Source organism: Meles meles, chromosome 14 (assembly GCF_922984935.1).
Source record: "Meles meles chromosome 14, mMelMel3.1 paternal haplotype, whole genome shotgun sequence".
Classification (NCBI taxonomy): Eukaryota; Metazoa; Chordata; class Mammalia; order Carnivora; family Mustelidae; genus Meles; species Meles meles.
The window spans coordinates 39,227,345-39,247,397 of record NC_060079.1 but is presented as its reverse complement, the minus strand read 5'-3'; the positions used below and the strand labels follow the sequence as shown (position 1 = coordinate 39,247,397).

General features: G+C 38.1%; 1 protein-coding gene across 2 annotated transcripts in view; it reads left to right on the top strand.

The window, feature by feature from the left end:
- The window catches only part of DIAPH3 (diaphanous related formin 3), a 512,673-nt gene that overhangs the window by 290,664 nt on the left and 201,956 nt on the right, over positions 1-20,053 (top strand). For both annotated transcript variants that reach the window (XM_046028127.1, XM_046028128.1), the window contains one exon: positions 1,607-1,736. In XM_046028127.1, coding sequence (XP_045884083.1) covers positions 1,607-1,736 — 130 coding nt within the window. The remainder of the gene's footprint in view (positions 1-1,606; positions 1,737-20,053) is intronic.

Genomic DNA, 20,053 nt, shown 5'->3' with positions numbered 1-20,053 from the left:
TGTGAAAACAAAGATTCTAACTGCACTTAGCATGCAAAAAATAACTTGTGAACTAGGATTACAACTAGATCTTATACTTGTGTATAAATATGTATCTCCTTTCATCCTGTGTACCTGTTTGGGTTCGTTTGGTCAACTCTTGACTTTGGGGGCTAAAGGCTCCGCAGTCTGGAGGGCCTAGGTCATCATACTCCTCTAAGTTTCCCCAGGGGATAGAAAATTGGTTGTTGGGAAGCAAAAGTATCTTGCTATTTTTATGTGCAAAGCAAAGATATACATACAGTACAGGAACAGATACACAGGATAGCTATGATTTTTAAAATTTCATAGGTACACATGATTAGGGGGAAAACACCTAAAAATGCTCTTTAGCCAGCAATAATGAAAGAGAAAGATTGAGAAACATTTTTCTATGCCTGTATCAATCTACATCCTTTGTGGGTATTTTTACTTGGATGTTACTTAAAAGCTTCAAATTCGTTCAAAACTGAAACTGATCTCTTTGCGCACCGCACTCTACCCAAATCTGTTTCTCTGTCTTTCCGTTTACTTCAATTAATGACACCACCTGGGTCTCCATGGCCCCTCTGTCCCATTATCTCCATCCCCATGGCACTGCCCTGACTCAGGCCCTTGTCTTTCCCTGCCTTGATTGTTGTTACCGGTTTTTAAGTTACTTTCCCTGCTTCTGTTCTTTCTCTTGTTTTTTTTTGTCTTTTATCCACACTGTGCCAGAGGGAGCTTTTTCTAAACTGTAGGTCTCATCATCTCTTACCCAGTTTAAAAACTCCCAACTCTTAGGGATCAAAATCCTGTTTTCTGGTCTTTTCCAGTGTTCCCAGCTTTGTATCTTTCTACTCTCTCTATTGTCCTCCTCAACACACTTTTTTTCTGAGTCATTCAGACTCCGCATATGTGTCTTCTTCCTCCTCAAGTGTGGCATTTTTCAAATATTGCTCCATCTGCTCGTGGTACAGCCCTTTTAAATTTTCTTTTTCCCTTCCCTAATCCATACAACTTCCTATCTACCAGTGTTCCAGATGACCTGTCCTCTGAGGTGTACTTTTTGATTATTTTTATTATACTGTTTGTCACACCAGGGTAAATGTACGTGTGTGTGTGTGTGTGTGTGTGTGTGTGTGTTTTCCCCCAACTAAACAGCTTCTTGAGGAAGAGCTCTGTATCTTGTTTGCTGTTGTATCTCTGACTCCTACAGCCTCTAGTAAGCATGTCATAAATATGTGCCAAATTTTTAAAAAAAATTTAAAAAAGGAACAAATGTCTGGGATTGTTTTAAGTACTATTATTATATAGACTTACAGGTTATTCTGTTCTCCTAAGTGTTTATCACGTATTTTTTCCCATGAAATGTTGCATAATAGATTGGATTAAGCTTATACTTTCTTTCAAAAAATGTTAATGACTTCAAACAACAATCCATAGAGTAGCTTTTCAAGTACTTAAACATTTGCAATTCAAAAATAGAATTGACTAATTTTTACAATTCATTTACTTCTTACCTACAAAATACAGTAGTAACATTAGGTAAGTAGACAGATTACCAAAATATTTTTGACTGTTATTTTCTCCCTCTTGTCTTATCTAGCTAAAGGACACAAAATCAGCAGATCAGAAAACAACACTACTTCATTTTCTGGTGGAAGTATGTGAAGAAAAGTACCCTGATATCCTGAATTTTGTGGATGATTTGGAACATTTAGACAAAGCCAGTAAAGGTTTGTGCTTTCACAGAAAATATTTCACAGCTCTGGGTCTTTAGTTAGCTCATCAAGACAGAAAATAATGCCTTTTATTTGAACATACTTGCTACTTTGCCTCTGTGTTTTAATTTGTTTTTAAAAATATAAAAGAAAGGTAGTTGTATAGTTTAAACCTTATGACTACCTGCCAGCCCCTCCCTCTGCTGCTCAGCTGCCTCCTCTGTAACCATGGTAATGCTCACTTGAGTCAGGATACTTCACTTGGGGAGGATCATTGTGTCTGGGCTAAGCCCCAGTAATCAATGTCCCTAGTTAGTCTAAGTTAAATCTGTGTCCACCCACACTGAAGGTAGAGACTGCATCCTTTGTCCTAGTAGGGATCAAACAGCTAGAAATTCCCTTCAGTCCTTTCTAATGCCCAGATATCTCATCTGCTTCTGTCCCTACTAGATTTAGATCAGGTTGCAAAGGGTTAGGATAGGACAGGATCTGTTATTAATAGTCATAGTATGATTTAAATGCAATTTTTAAAAAAAATTTATTTATTTGACAGAGATCACAAGTAAGCAGAGAGGCAGGCAGAGAGAGAGGGGGAGGCAGGCTTCCTGCTGAGCAGAAAGCCAGATGTGGGGCTTGATCCCAAGACCCTGGGATCATGACCTGAGCCGAAGGCAGAGGCTTTAACCCACTGAGCCACCCAGGCGCCCCAAAATGCAATTTTTGATGACTTGAGGATTCCAGTTTTTATTTATATATCCTATTCTGTGGTAAAAATTTTACTTGCTCCAACCACCAATTTGTGCATACACATTTCTATGAATATGTGCATACAGACGTACATACTTCTTGGAAGACAACTCATTTGAAATGGTGGGATAGCTGTATTGTCATTGTTGAAAACTGGTCATTAGAAATGGCAGACTATTTTTGTGTTGTTTGTTGTTTATTGTCTTCCTAAAATTAGAACTTGTCAACTTAAGAATAATTCACCACCATCCCCCATTTTAATGACTACTCCTTCTTAAAAAAAAATTACTTTTGTCATTTTCTACTCCCTTTGTTTCTTCCATACAATGAGGATTGTAACATTCCATCTGCAGAGTGGCAATGTGATTGGATGAGATGTTCTTTGACAGTTTTTCCTGAGATGGATGTTTCTTCGAAGTATGTAACTCAGACAGCCTATTGAGGTGTCAGGGAGGGTAGGGGAGAGTTAGAAATAATTAGTCTGGATTTTTAAGACCAAAAATAAGCTTTTTACTTTACTTTTTGCTCCTGAATGCTAATATTGTAATGATGTTGGAATGAATTACTTTGCCCTTGTGCTACCTAAGAATATCCTTGACATAAGAAGATAATGATCATATGTGTGTATACACACACACACATGTATATGGGTGTAAGTGTTTTAATGGAATTTAGGAGGGGAAAATAATTAAATTATTTTTTTATACTAAAAAATGAGATAAGGCAAAAGTGCACAGAGGAAAAAGAACATTAAAATAATTCAGTAATACTCAAAATAGCTTTTGAGTGATTGATTCATTAATTCAGGGACGGTAACGTCTCTAAAATGAGATTTCTGAAATTTGGGGATAAAATTTAAGTAAATGGGCAAAAGAGAATTTAAAGTGGGGAAATTGAAAGTGATGAATGGTAAGCATGATAAGTAAAAGAATAATAGATGAAAAAGTTGTACGTAAAGTCTTGAAACCTAAAGAAAGCTTTTTTTCTGGAGAAAAGATAGCTGAGTAGAGTAATAGTTTATATCAACATTATGTCTTTGGGAAGAATTAAACCCATGCAAGCATTTTATGTTAATAACAGTTTGCATTCCTGTCCACGTCACCATCTTTTTCTCCTGTTCCTAAAACTGAACGGTGAGCTGGAACATACTTCTCTTTCAGATGTACATGTTAGTATAGAATTTATTTTCCAGCAGTGGTGCTCTAAGTTTTTAAAATATCATTTATCTATTTTGACTCACTTGATTGTACTTAAAATTCTGTATAAATATTTTATTATTTTGTTTTTGAAAACTAACTTTGATAAGGGCTTGTAGAGTTGTAGCTTGATAATTAGATACTTATGTTTGTTTTCTTTTTTAATGTCTTTACGGGGCATTCTAGGGCTTGGAGATTTTTCATTTCCATCTGTTATAGCGGAGGCATGCATATGTGTATAGGTCAGCAGATAGCATGAATGTGTTACACCGGGAGCAGCCAACTAGATATTTGAAATGAAAAAGCCATTGCTGAGATAGATAGATAGATATAGATACAGATGATACAGATTTTTTTTATGTAGTGTAGGTGATTGTAGAGCATAATTTCTTCGTGTGATAATATTACCCTATTAATGAATGAGATTTTAGAGGAATGAATGTAATAGTTTTGGATGAAGTAAGTCTATATTTGCTTTGGAAACTTTCACTGCTTTTACATTATATATCATCATTTAGAAAAGTTTGCATATTTGAAGTCTCCTCAGTGAGCTATCACATGAATTAAAAAGTACCTTTGTTTTTGAGACATAACAAAATCCTGGCCATTAAGTCCTCGTGGATCAGCAGGGGGATCTTTCATTGCAACTAATGAGCTTACCCATATGACAATTTTCAAAAATCTACTTCATTAGGGCTGCTTCTTTTCTAAGAGATAATGGCTTACAGCTTTTCTGTTGTATTTCAATGAAAATATTTTGGGTCATTATTGTATTTCTATATACCATTGCAATATTTCTTTTTTTTTTTTTTTTTTTTCTTTTTCCTGGTCTTTGAAGGGTTGAATACATTGTTCTCTTGTCTAAACAGCTGAAGTTAATGGATCCAATCTGTGAAGGTTTTATTGATTATTTCACAATAACCAGCTTCATAATTAACCTGGAATGGTATTTTATTAATGAGTAGAAAATATGATAAAACTCGGGGAATTTTGTCATATTAATACACTTGGGGAGTGTATTAAAGTAAAATTGAGGCAAGTTTACAGTATCACCTTGTTCAGCCCTGTCTGTCTTAGGGTTATCGTATCTCTGCCATATATTTCTCTTCTTCCCTAGAGAGTCTAAATTCTAGGAATGCCATGCAAGTCCAGTCTAGAACTCACTTCTTCATTTGATAATCAGGTGTTATGTGATTACTCAGTGTCAGAAACTGTGCCCTTGTCTTGGTGGTAACACAGGTGACCTCACTGGCATCCAGCTCCTGTCCTAACTGGCTCCTTTTACATTCTCTGGGTCCTTTACTTCCTCCTCCTCTTCGATGAAACCTCTAACTATTGCCAGTGTTATTAGCCTAATACTGAGCCCTTCTTTCCTTTCTCCCCATAAATCTTGAAGTGATCTCTTCACCTTCCAAGGGTTTACATACCATCATTTCATTAATGACTTACAGATCCGTACCCCCAGTCGTTCCTTCTAAGCTCCATGCTTGCATATCCAACAGCATACTTGCCATCTTGAGCCACACCACACGCATAGATCACAATAGGCTCATAAAATGTGCTTTTCATTCCTACACCCGTTACCTCTCCTCCCCAAACTTTATTTACTTGAGAAAATCCTTCCTAGCACCCTTTCTTTGGTTTCCCTCTTTTCATTCGCCTTGTCTCTTTACAGCCTTCATTCACATAAACTGCGAGCCGTGTGGTAGATTCTAAGTTAAATCTATGGGAAATGGCGGCTGTGGCCTAGAATGCTGCCTCATCCCCTCCCTCATAGAGCAACTTAAGAGTAAATGTCATCTTCCCTCTGGTGTTTTTTTCTTGGTTGTTCCGGGGAGGCTCGCCGAAGTTTCCGTGGGCTCTAGTCTTTCTTCAAGGATAAATTCATATGTTTTCCAGAAAATCTTAGACCACTATCTAAGAACTCAGAGTCTAGATTAGAGAGTATTCCTGAAATTACTGTAGATGGAATTAGCTTCTAGAGAATGGGCCGCCTTCAGTCTATTGTCAGAGTGGATTTAATGATTCCCCATTTCTAATGTTTTTTTACTCTTTTCCATTTCCACAGGTTTAGCTTTTGGGAGCATTCTTTGATATCTTACATTTGATATTTGTCCTCTCCCTTTTATTGACATCTCTGCTTTTAAGACTGTTTGTTTGCTTTTGGCTAGTAACTCCTTGGTCTGACCCAAATATTTGTCTACTCAAATACAACTCCAATTTCAGTGCCACGTGACTTATCAACATTTTATGATAAATGGCTTACTAAATACCAAATGTTTATCTTTTATTCACCTACTGTGAGCACTTAGAACACTTCATTTCCAGGTGGCTGCCACCTGGAAATGTATAGTGTTTGAAATTTCAAATTCATGTGCTCTAACAAGCAGAAAGCATTTTCAAAGGCTCCCATTAACCTTCTTGTACTCTACACTCCTAAAAATGCCAATTAAAATTTTTAGTTTGATGTATATATTTTGAATATTCAGGATTAGTTGTTAATTCAATTGCATTTTAGACATGAAGTGTGTACTTTAAGTATATAAAAATATTCATTGTATGACAGACTTAATAACATAAATAACATTATGTTAGGTCATAGGTTGGGGCCTCATAATTTTGTGAGATAAATCATTCATCTGGTATTTCAAATTAACTGTAGGGTAATAGAGTTTTATGAAAATACTCATTTGTGTGCATTTCTGCCAATATAATGAAATCATTTGAAAGCTCATGGTGGGGGGTATTTATAATAAAATAATTGAGAGATGACAACCGCATAAGGTACTGCTTTAACTGAATTATCAATAAAGGGCACAAAAATGTATTCTGGTAGGAGCTGAATTCTGTCTGCCTGTGTTTAAGCCCTTCATATTTGGAAGCCTTAATCTTTTTAGTATCTCAGATTGTGATTGAATGCGGAAATTCAAGGTTTAAACGTTTAAAGAGGTGATTATGTAAAACGAGTCTCTTAGGGTAGGTCCTAATCCAGTGTGAATTGTATCCTTATAAGAGGAGGAAATTTGGATAGATGGACACCAGGGGTTCACATGCACGCAGACCGAACATGAGAGGAGACAGCAAGAAGGCAGCTGTCTATAAGCTAAGGCCATCTTCTTGCTTCAGAAAAAACTGAATATACTGACTCCTTGATCTTAGATTCCAGCACTGTGAGGAATGAAGTTTCTGTTGTTTAAGCTACCCAGCCCTTGGCATTTGGGATGTGCCTCTAGCACATTAATAGAATAACTTAAGGCACTTTTCCTGCTTAGAGCTTTTTGGCTGTAGAATAGTGTATACAGAATGTTGTTTTATTTGATCAGATCACTTAAAGAAACAGTCATAGCCCTGCTGTGTTAGGTGTTCCCTAGTAAGCAATTTTGGAATATCAAAGGTTCTTGTTCTTTTTTTTTTTTTTTTTTAAAGATTTTATTTATTTGACAGACAGAGATCACAAGCAGGCAGAGAGGCAGGCAGAGAGAGGAGGAAGCAGGATCTCCGCTGAGCAGAGAGCCCGATGCGGGTCTCGATCCCAGGACCTGAGCCCAAGGCAGATGCTTTAACCCGCTGAGCCACCCAGGCGCACCTCAAAGGTTCTTGTTCAAACCATGAATTACCTCATGAGTTTATAAAATTACGAGTACGCTTCAATTCCTTTTTTGAAGAGACACAACATAAATTCGCACATACATAAGGACATATTGAGGCAATCTAAATAAATATATTCATGAATATTCACATTTAATTTCAGAGTTAGATCTATGATATCTCCTAGATTTTATTTTAGAATACATTTGTTTACACTTGTATATTAAGTTTTTGTTCTGTTGTTTTTTTCTTTTTTTTTTTTTTTAGATTTTTTTTATTTATTTATTTGACAGAGAGAGATCATAAGTAGGTAGAGAGGCAGTCAGAGAGAGTGAGAGGGAAGCAGGCTCCCTGCCGAGTAGAGAGCCCGATGTGGGACTCGATCCCAGGACTCTGAGATCATGACCCGAGCCGAAGGCAGTGGCTTAAACCACTGAGCCACCCAGGCGCCCTGTTGTTTTTCTCTTTTATTCATCCCTATATATATATATATTTCTTTACCACCTACCTCTGTTTTGCTACTTTAATAGTTGTAATTTTATTATAAGCAGTAGCCAGTAAAGGCTAGTAATACTCTGAATTATCCATTGACTCTTTTCCAAAAGGGAAGTGTGGATGGATGGTTGTACTCCTTTTTTTTTTTTTTCTTTTTTGCATTATCCTATAGAAGTAATGAAAACATTTGCTATCTCCTACCTATGTAGCCTGATTCTGCAGCTAGATGGTAGAGTTACAAGTTATGTCTGGGAAACTACTTTATGATTCCTGTGTAATTAGGTCTCAATGATCTATTTGGATAATCTGTACCAATCTAGTAAGTATACTTAAGAATTGTAGAATAATTTTAATGTCACTACAAGCCAAATGTAATAAAAGATAAATTTATTTTTAAAATATAATTCATGTATAGCTTTGCATATATGTACTAAAAGGGCAGTATTTGTAAGAATTTTCTATTCAATTGAACACTTTTAACATAAAAAGGTAGCATGACATATATAACTGGGTCCTTCACAAGGTAGCTACAAGATATATGAAAAATACGCATAGTATACTATGAGCTCAGTGTGCTGGTAAGGGGCCACAAGGTGTGAGTTGTCTGTTGAATAGGATTTTATTTAAATTCTCCCAGTTAATTTCCAGGGATTAGCTCTATAGAGTTGGCGTCAGAAGTTTATATCAGAGACTCACATGTAAGGTTGTATTGCACTGTTGCTCTGTGCAAATATCAACTATTTTGAAAAGCAGCGGAATGGAATGTAGAAAGAGCATGACCAAAGTCCCTCGAAGGATTAAGGAGTCTATAGACTGATGCTGAGGAACACTAGGCATGGAGGAACTACACTTCCAGCTAAAGATTGCTTTTTGAGATACTGAGCTGAGAACATTTCCTGAATCGGCTGCTGCTGGGGCTGATAGATGATGATGAAGAAGAAAAACACATCAGGAAGACCTCTATATCTTTTTGGAGGTTAGCAGACTGAAAGTGGCATCAATACAGCATTAATCTTCTCAAGAAACTAACAGCGTACAGTGTTTGCAGATTTGGGGCCAGCTACGGATTTGAAATAGCTACTGGAACAGTTCCGTCAGTGTCACCTATGAGCCATAGCTCACATCAAGTCACAGGATATCAAGTCACAGGACAGAATCAACAGTGACAAGCAAGGTCTCAGAGCTCTTTTAGACGGCTGGCCACAAAGCAGTATTTACAGCCCCTCAGTGTTGCAACAGGAAGTGGGAAATTATAAACAAGGCGGATGGAAGAAGATTTCAGAATGAGAGCATTCTGAAGGATAGCTTACCATAACAAATCTGTGCACTCTGAGGAAGCCTAAGCAGGGGATGAAACACGCTCCCTCACTGCAATCTGCTGAATATCACTGCTCGCAAGGTCGCCATGTCACCAGCTGGGTGGAGCGCTATGGGGGGGGCTCAGATGCTACAGGCAAATCTGCCAGCTGCTCCCCAGAAACCAGGCTGTGTATGGCTTGCCGAGTCTTGAAATAATAGCTGTATGAGCTTCGTTGGGTTGCCATAACGGATGAGCAAACGTTAGGTTCCTTTAACCAGTAGAAGTGTATGAATTTATTCTCTAATTATTCAGGAATATAGCAGTCTGAAATCAAGGTGTTGGTACCATGGGCTCCTTCTGAAGTCTCTCAGGGAAGAGCCATCTCGTGCCTCTCTCTTAGCTTCTGGTGGCTGCCAGCAACCCTTGGTTGTCCTCTTCTCCATGTCTCTGTCTCTCACCTCTCTTTGTAAAGACACCAGTCATTTGGTTTAAGGCCACCCTAAATCTAGGGTGATTTCATCTCGAGATCCTTAACTGATTCCCTTTGCAGAGATCCTATTGCCAAATAAGTCACATGCTGAAGTGCTTTGTGGCCATGGATTTGGGGGTGAGAGGGATACCCTCTGACTCCCTATAGTCGTCCTCATCCTCACTCCCATAACTGCATGCAAGTAGCACCATCCTCTCTGAGTATCATGAAATGGTGAAGCAGTTACACAGATCCACATACGTATGGAAAGCAGTTAGCATTATGTCGTGAAATGTTTTGGTATTTAAGGGTTATTGTTGATGAGCTTCTGAAATACCCTTTTCTTTCATCATCACATGCAAATACCAAAGCATTTAAAACTGAAATCCATCATATGCCTCTGAATGTAAGGAATTTTTATTAACAAGCAGTGATAATTACAATAACCCCAATAAATAATTTCAGTGGGCAAAATAAAAAATGGGATCCCCATGAGATTTTGGAGACGTTATATTATGGAGGAAGTTGTTACAGTCACAGAGTCTGAAGTTAGACAACTGGGGTGCAAACCCCATCTCTGCCCGTTGCTGGAGGTATAACCTTGGATGAGTTCCTTATCCCCATTGAGACTCAGTGTTCTTACCTGAAAATGGGAACAATAGTTGTATTTCATTCAGAGGTTTGTTGTAAGGTTATAAGTTAATATGTGCAAATAGTTATCAAGCTTGTATAGCACACCATAAGGACTTTGTAAATATTCTCTCTATTTGCTGTAGTTGTAGCTGTTGTTTTTCAGTGATTATTTCTTACTGACCCACAACTGCCTATTCCGTCAGTAATAATGCAGATAAACATGAATCTCTGTGATAAACATAAGTTTCTCTGAATAATATAATTACGTCATTTTAACATGTATTCTCAATAGTTATTTGAACAGATCCTGACTGTGTCTTGTCTGAAACTTAGGCAAGCTTTTCAATTTCATGGCTCTGTATTATTGAAAAATTTATTTACTTTTCTAAAAATTAAAGAACGATATACACATAGGAAATTGCACAAATCTTAAGTGCACGGCACAATGCATTTTCACTGGCTGAGCAGCCTAGCATAGGGAAAGGAATTTGGAAAATGAGTTCTATTTTCCTTCCTCTGCTTCAGCCTGAGTCACTATTTTTATTTCCTGTTTTGAACTTTGATAAAAAGATTTCTTTTGAAAGAGGGCTTTTACTATTAAAAAGCTGTAAAAAATAGCTAGGGTCCAACAACTCAACAACTTGGAGATTATTTTTTTCTGGAAGCTTTTGCATGTCATTTAAAAAACAGATTTACTAGCCTGGAATTATTAAGGAATTAGTTAGTTGGAAATGTTTTCCATTTCCATATGAAAATGTGAAATACAAACGAACACTTAAGATAAAATGTTACAAGTGATAGAAACATTGAAAAAGATATTTCTTGGTCTACATAGAGAAACCTAAAGAAAATACGTTCTGGATAATCTTCCCCCCTCCCCTCAGAAGAGGTTGTCTTCAGATATAGGTTTAAATCGATCAGCAGTTGGACTCTTGTCATGTAAACACATGTGTCCTGTTTCTCAGCAGCTGTCTGTCATGTCATGTATTTGAAGGAAAAAAGTACTAGTGCTCATTAATGGTTTTGGGTATATTTTGACCCCACAAGGAAAGGAATCTTTCCAAAAGTTTATTGAATTCTCACGGTGTAGCAAACAAGATGCTAGGCGCTTGCGTCAATAAGAATCAAACCTGAATTTGACAGTGAAAAAAATGAAACAGTGGCCTAAATAAGATGGACTTATTTGTTTTTATATGAGCCATCTCATGAGTGCCTCCTCTGTCCAGGCACAATTTGGAAGACTGGATAGGGCTGTGAGCATAAAAGAAAAGTGTCTGACCTCTCGAAGTTTATGTTTTATGGAACATCTGCCACAGGAAGAAGTGCATGTATATTATGTCATATGGTTAGCTCTGCAATTCCAGTGCAGGGTTTTGTTTTTTCCCCCCACAATTAAGGCTGAGTGGTCAGAGAAGTCCCCAGAAAGAAGTTGGCCTTTGTGAAAAAATGTGAAAGAGGTGGGAGGAGGAGGCAAGGCAATCTGGGTGTCTGAGAGAAGCATTCTAGTCAGTAGAGCCCTATAGTAGTCCCAAGATAGGCAAGTGAGATTGGAACAGAGGGAGGGCATGAGAGATGAGTTCAGAAAGGTCACAGATTCTGTAAGACAGGACTCATCGTTAGACAGATTTTGACTTTACTCTGGGGGGGAGGGGGGGCATTAGAAAGGTTTTGAGCAGAAGATTGACATCTGACTTGTATTTTCAAAGGATTGGTTTGGCTTCTGCTCTGGGGAAAAATCCAGAAGAACTATGGCAGAAGCAGGGAATCCACTTAGATGTTGTAAGAATCATCCAGGGAAGAAAGCATGTTTGCTGGGACCCGAAGGAGGTAGCAGCAGTGGTGGGAAATATTCTGATTTTGAAGGTAGAACCAACAGGACTTTATGAGTGAGTGTGTTGGGTAATAGAGAAAGAGGAGGCACAACACGGATTGTTTACTGAGGTGTAGAAGCAAATTCAAAGAGGAAGATGTGGGGCGCCTCGGTGGCTCAGTGGGGTTAAGCCTCTGCCTTTGGGTGGGGTCATGATCTCAGGGTCCTGAGATCAAGCCCCACATCCAGCTCTCTGCCAAGCAGGTGCCCTGCTTTCCCCTCTCTCTGCCTGCCTCTCTGCCTACTTGTGATCTCTCTGTCAAATAAATAAATAAAATCTTAAACAAAGAGGAAGATGAGTTCCAATTTGAAAATGTGAGTTTAAGATGCCCATGAAATATTAAAGAAAGAGGCTCAATAGGCATTTGGCGTTCAGCAGAAGGATACAGGCTGGAGGAAAAATTTGCAATTTTTCAGGTCTAGAGATACGCAGTCTAGGACATGTTAGGCTGCGTGGTCTCTTGTATTCATATATGGAAGTTTATCTTAAAATTTGCACATTGTCCAATCCGTACTTAATATTTGCCATGGGACACAGTAGAAATGGCAACATCTCCCTCCCATACATATGCACACAATAGCAGTGTCCTGAGGGAACGTTTTGAATATCGTGACAAATGTCTCTAGGATGGACCTCTTTTGTGTCCTGTTTACTGTGTTCTTGAACATCTTATTTGCAAGAAGGAATTTTCAAAATCTCATAAACGGTCTGTTAAAGAGGTTTGTTTTTACTACTACTACTGGTTTCTATTTTTTTATTTTTTAAGATTTGTTTTTATTTATTTGACAGAAATCACAACTAGGCAGAGAGAGAGAGGGGGAAAGCAGGCTCTCTGTGGAACAGAGCCCGACGTGAGGCTCGATCGCAGGACCCTGAGATCATGACCTGAGCCAAAGGCAGAGGCTTAACCTACTGAGCCACCCAGGCGCCCCACTTCTATTGGTTTCTAAAAAGCTGACTGACCTTTAACACTCTCTTCATGATTGTAGAGGATAAGGCTGCTTCTCTCCCCCCAAATCGGGGAGCAGGGGAGGAAGTGGAGGGTTCAGAAAACTGACCTGAGTTAGGCCCTTTCACTGGGCTGCATTCACCCTCATCTCTGCTTGCTTTTTACCTTTCCTCTTTCCAGGTTCCATAGCAGACATAGGCCATTCTCTAGCAGCATGATGTTAAAAAAATAAAATAACCACAAAACTCTCATTGCATATAGTACAGTAAATTAGGAAATGCAAGTTAGGACAATTTAGTTTAAGGGATCCCATCAAGAATGAGAACAATGGGATGGAAGAAAGACAGCAGAGGAAGGCCAGGGCTTAATGAAGAAAACTGACCCTCCATTCCCCACTGCTTCTTTCAGTTTACGTTTGCCTGTTGCGATTTATTTTGAGTTTGTGCTTTTCTATCCTCTGGTTTCAGTTGTACACTTTCTCAAAATAATCATGGGTTTCACAATGCTATTCTAGAACTTAAATTTTTGTTAGAGGCCTACTTAATGTGGAGGTTTTTAAAATGCTGCTGAGGTTTTTGTCCGTCTTATCTATCCAATTTATTGCTTTTTTTTAACTTGCATTTATAAAATATTCTTAGAGCTTCATAAAATACCTTTATTTGGTTGGGAGCCTGAAATGCTTTAATGCCTAGTTCGTTGCCCTTGCAAAACGACCATGTTTGTGAGTACAAGACGGTTCATTTAGGTTGAGTGTTTGAATGGTTTAATAGTAATAAGTTGTTGGGTAAGCCTTCTTTAAAGAGATCACCTTTCCTGGAATGTTTTCATGATAGGTAAGAATGAATGTGACACTTCTTAGGATGCTTGTTATAAAATAATAACCAGCATCTCCAGGAGATATTCACAGAGGATTGTTATTTAATTTTAAAAATTACATAGGTCTTATAATTTCTACTCTCCTTTCTTGAAATCTCAGCAAATGGCGGAGGCCATAATATTACAGAAAGCCCATGTTCGTGATTACTTTAAACTTAAACACTTATGGTTGTGACTTTTAACTTTTATACTTAATACCTCTAATGCATAATTATAATGACAAGGCACTGAAGATAAATCTGTGTGCTGAATTTTAAGGTTTTAGATATTTACTCTATTAACCTCAAGAGGTAAAAGCTAAAGCCAAAATCCATTCCTTCAGCAAATAGTTGAGTGTCTGCAGTATGTTATGTAACTGAAGATACAAAAATAAATAAAATATGGTATCTTCCCTCAAGGAATTTGTGGTCGTTTGGGAGAGGAAGTCACACACAAAGATAAAAGTAATGGAGTGTAGTAATTGCAAAGATAGAGATAATTACCAGGTATGATGGGTGGGAGGGCACTTCACTAGGGGGCCTAGGTAGAGTTTTTGACCCTTATTATTACGTCTGAGTAGGAATGATCGAGGGGTGCAGCGGACAAGGCAAATAGACATTTTTTCCAGTGCCAGTACCAACAGAGTGGATGGAGAAGGGTGGGGGGGAGGGAAACTAAAAAGCATGGTGTTGCTCTAGAGTAAAATGTAGCAGCAGAGCATGAAATAGTCAAGGCAGCTTGTGGGTGGAGCTCAGATATTGTCGTGAAAGCAGTTTACTGGCTGGCTTGAAGCCATGTTTAAATTAGTGTTTGTCTGGAAACTCCTAAGTGCAGTGTGGAGAAGGCAGAAACACAATTCATGGTTGTGCTGTCCACCAGGATGTGGAGATTGCAGATTGGGCGGTTGCCTGGGGACTGACACACGTGACATCTGAGGTGACTGAGAGACATCCCATTGATTGAATATTAACTGAGTAAAATGCAAATGTGGAAATTGCCCTTAAAATAATCTAGTCAACTCTGTTTGATGATAGCTGTGTTTTGTTACTTACAAGTAATGGAAAAGAATAAAAAAGATTAATTTCTTGGTCAAGGAATGTGACAGTGTTGAAAGATAAAATTCATACACAGGTCGCATACAAGGACACCAGTAAATTAACACTTCTTTGAGGGTGTACAATTTAAAACTCTGCTGTAGTTGGAATTTCTAGTATAAAAAAAAATGTGTATATATATATATATAATCACTGAGCTCAAAGAACTTGACAGTTACAAACAGTGCAGTTAAAATTATGTTTGAAGATGTATAAAGGAATTATCTGTGGAAATAGAATTGCTGAAAAAGAAAGACACTGAAGAAGTTCTTATATATTCTTTGGTTTTCCCTGTTGGATGGCCCAGACATGATTGGCCTACAATTTGCTCACATCCTTCTCTCTTACAAGTGTGCTTTGGTCCTTACTTAAAAACCAGTGAAAGTTGGTTACTTACACTTAAATCTTCTTAACCATAATGTGCAAATAATGTAACCAGAGATAGCTGATGAAGCATAAATAATGGCTTAGTACGGTTTCTATCTGTAGAGTAGCTGCAAGAAGCATTTTTAAAGACCACTTGCTTACTCTTTGTCATATCAACATTAAATGTTTGAATATGCCCAAACAGTCCTAATATTTTATCCTTGGAATTAGCAACTTTCCCTTTTTAGAGTGACTTCTACAACACTGTTCCTGGCCTGATGACAATTCTTTTTACTTTTTCTCTGAGTCTGCTATTACTTCTTTCAGCCTTTAAGCTCTTCATTTCTTATTAAGTGCTAAGAGTAACACTGCATCGTGCACTCTCTTTAAAAAAAATTCTTTATCCTATGTCACCGCATTTGATCTTTTATGAAATGCTTGTAAGCTAAAAATAGGAGGTAGGATTCTTCCCATTTCACTGATGTGGAAATGAAGCCAGTGAGAAATTGCTTCAAATCACAGTGACCTGCTAGAGAACAAAGAATTGGATCACTTCATATAGGCTTCTTAGGCCTTTTTCTCATCGCCCTGGGAAGTGCTCATCACTCACAGGGATGGCTCTTCGGAGCCCACGTTGGGTTGTTAGACCCTTCTGAGCAACACAACTCATGAAATCAGAAATTTACTTTTTTTTTTTTTTTGAACAACCTCTTCACAGGCACTGGGGTTCTGCCTTTTCTCTAGACATGTACTTCTGTATATCCATGTGGTATATTAGAAATATGTATTTGGTTCTTTTCCAGTTTCCTGGTATAGAGGACCTAAAACCTAGACTTTTTTAAGTAATAAAAATGTGTTTTTATGCTAATGAGATGACTCAGGCAGATGGGGTAGGGAAGGAGGAACCTAGATAGTTCCAGGATGGGAGGCTGGTCACCAGAGTCAACAAGCATGCGATTAGAGGGTTAGAATTATCAGCCTATCCTCTGACCTCCAGGGGATGGGGAAAGGGGCTGGTGATCGAGTTGAGTCATCACTGACCAATGATTTGATCAGTAATCCGCATGTCATGAAGCTTCAGTAAGAACTCTGAAACAGGGAGGCTAGGTTTATTCATAGAAGCCATGGAAACTGTACTACCTCCCCACACCCATTCTTTGCTGTATGCATACCTTCCCTTTGGCTGTTCCTGAATTGCATCCTTTATATTAAAACTGTAATAACAGGTGTAGTGCTTTCCTGAGTTCTGTAAAACACTAAATGACAGAAAATAAGTGGGGGGAGGGGCATGGAAACCCCTGACTCTATAGCCAGTCTGTCAGAAGTGTGGGTTATGGGTCATCTCTAGGTCTTGGGATTGTTTTCTGAAGTGAGGGCAGTCTGGTGAGGCTGAGGCCTTAAATTCCATGGGGTCTGCATTAACTCTAGGTACTTCCTGTCAGAATTGAAGTGGAAGACTACCCAGCTGGTGTCCACGAATCAGAGAATTGATAGGATTGTTACTGAAACATTGTATTAGGTGTCAGGAAAGGAGGGGGGAAAAAAAAGGAAAAAAAAGAATCCAACTGTGTTCCCTTCTTGTGTGTGTTCCCTATGTTCCCTTCCTTGCCTGGTGTTTTTTGTTACATTGGAGCCTCTTGGACTTTTATTTATCTTTTCTGTAGGTATTTCCCAAAAATGACATGTATGTGTAGTAAACTGGATTAGTGGACTAATGGTATTTTAAGTACATGGCTTTGTTCCATGGTATATGAACACATTAAGTTGAAATGTTCATTTAAAAAATACGGTAGCATATCTGTCATCCAGATATCCATCCAGAGTGCTTACATCTAGTCCCCTGAGTTTGGCCATATGTGGATTACTTGTGATTGCACAAGGCAAGATTATACAAAAAGACAGTCATTGTGTGAAAGCTACATCTGTGTATTTAAACACTGTTACTGGCAGATAGGTAGCAGTTGTAAAAATAAAAATCTCTGTAGAGAAAAACAGTTAAAAATGAAGTTTGAAATTTAATTGCCTGAGTTTGAATTCTGACCTCACTACTTTTAGTTGTTTGACTTTTACTCACTCAACTCTAGTTTTGTTATCTGTAAAATGGGGTAATAGCAATGTTTATTTTGTGATCATCCCGTGAGGATTTTAAAAATTAATGGAATATCCAGGGTACCTGGGTGGCTCAGTTGGTTAAATGTCTGCCTTCAGCTCAGGTCATGATCCAGGACCCTGGATCGAGTCTTGTATTGGGCTCCTTCCTCAGTGGGGGAGTGTACTTCTTCTCTCTCTGCATTCTCTCTCCTCTCTCCCCCATAAATAAATAAATCTTTTAAAAAAATTAATGGGAGAAGCTTAAGACAGGACCTCAGAACACTCAATATATTTTAGCCACTGCTACTGTTATCCCTACTACTACCATTACAACTGTCACTACTACTGTTTTACTACTAATAAGCTTGTTTTGAGCCTGATTTACAGCATAAAGTGGCTGTACAGCTTATAAATTGTCGTGAGCACATATTTACTCAAAATGATTTTATGTGTTTTTGAACTTGGTTTTTTTTTTTAAAGACTTTATTTATTTATTTGATAGAGAGCACAAGTAGGCAGGGCAGCAGGCAGAGAGAGGGGGGAAGCAGGCTCCCTGCTAAGCAGAGAGCCCGATGCGGGGCTCAATCCCAGGACCCTGGGAACATGACCTGAGCTGAAGACAGAGGCTTAACCCACTGAGCCACCCAGGTGCTCTTGAACTTGTATTTTTTTTTATTTTAAGATTTTATTTGATAGAGAGAGAGAGATCACAAGTAAGCAGAGAAGCAGGCAGAGAGAGGGAGAGGGGAAGCAGGTTCCCTGCTGAATAGAGAGCCTGATGCAGGGCTTGATCCCAGGACTCTGAGATCATGACCTGAGCCAAAGGCAGAGGCTTAACCCACTGAGCCACCCAGGTGCCCCTGAACTTGTATTTATCTAATGAGGAGTTTCACAGTTGAAGTATAAAAGTGACTGAACCACCTGTAAGATTTCTTGAGAAATGATAGAGGAAATGCTAATGAAATACTAGATAAGAGATCAAATAGACTAGGAGAGCAAAGGGAATCTCTTCTATAGTGCAGATACAGAACTTTGAACGAAGCAAAAAAAAAAAAAAAATTGGAAATGAGAAGAGTAAATGAAACGCCCCAGGCCTAATTAAATAGAGGTCTTGCTTGTGAATAATTGACAAACAGACATAAATTTGCAAGAGCATAGCATAGGAACCGTGTGTTACCATCATGAGCCATGGACAGCAAGATTTGGTTACTTGAGTTAAATAGATTGAATTAATTAATGCACTAAATGCTGTCATGATAGAAATATTTCATGTACTCTTTTATTTGTGTTTTTGTCTTAAATATAAGGCTGACAGAAAGGGGAAACATGAGTAGCACAAAACTAATGAGAAAATATGCAGCTACTGTAACTTTAAAATGGCTTCACTAGAGTGGGAGGCAAAGGTTGAAGTATCATTACTCCTGGCACAAACAGCTACTGTATGTGGCTCTCGGAAGAGTTCATTCATTGGCCTCATTGAACATTGGCGCCGGGTAGCTCGGTTGGTGACTATTGATTTCGTCTCAGGTCATGGTCTAAGAGTCCTAAGATGGGGCTCCCTGCTCAGCGGAGAATCTGCTTCTATGTCCTTACTCCTGTCCCCTCCTCATGCACACCCTCTCTCTCTCTCTCTCTCTATTTCAAATGAATTAAAAGCAACAACAACATTGTGTCTTCAAATTAGCCTGCTAATTGATTTTACAACAAAATATGTAAAGATTTTATTAACAGCTAATTAATATGTTAGAATAGCTAATTAATATATTAGAATAACAAATGTTATTTTGTATGCGGCTAGTTTAAAAAACAAAACTCCATGTTCTCATGCAACTTCTTTTTCATGCTTCCCTTCTATTCCATTTTACTGAATCAAGGCTGTAAATGTATATTTTTTAACTCAGTCCCATTTTGTTGGGCATTTAGGTTGCTTTCAAAGATATTCCCGTTCTTACAGGTGAAACCTGACTTGTGTCAATTCCTCAGGATTAATTAGAAACCTAAACATGGTAGCATACTTAGAATTACTAAATGCGTTTTTCATCCTTATTTCATATAGTTCACAGTAATAGGAAGCAAAAGAAAAAAAGTTTTATCCAAAATTCATCTGAGCACCCAACCTTGGTTTGGGTCACTATATCTTTATATATCATTATATATCATCATATAATGATATAAATATATCATTTATATATCGTTAATTTTTTTTCCTTGATGTCATCTAAAACTATGCATAGATTTTAGGCAGTGATTACTCAGTGTCCTGCTTGGTGACCAGGACATTGTGATAGGGCCTTAGCGCCCCCTGTACCATTTGTTCATGTGCACTGTGAGAGTAGCTCCCTGTCAAAGAAGGAGAATTGTTCTTAGATAATAACCACACATTGTGCTCAGGGTACCAGTAAAGAAAATGTGACGTTTGTTCTACATGTTGCTAAAGTAGCTTCTGCTACCTTTTCATTCCTATTAGAGATTAGTTTGGACAATAGAACACTCTTTTCCCTGTCTTTTCCACATACTCATTGTTCCCTGTCGAGAGATCCTGATTTTGAAAAATGTTAAAATTATGTTGAAACAGGCTTAAAGTTTAAAAGTCCGTATTTGCTCTTCTTTTTCTGAATGGATTATTTCATAATGTTTATGGAGGTCAAGGGTTCTAATTTTAAGTAAAACTCTATTAA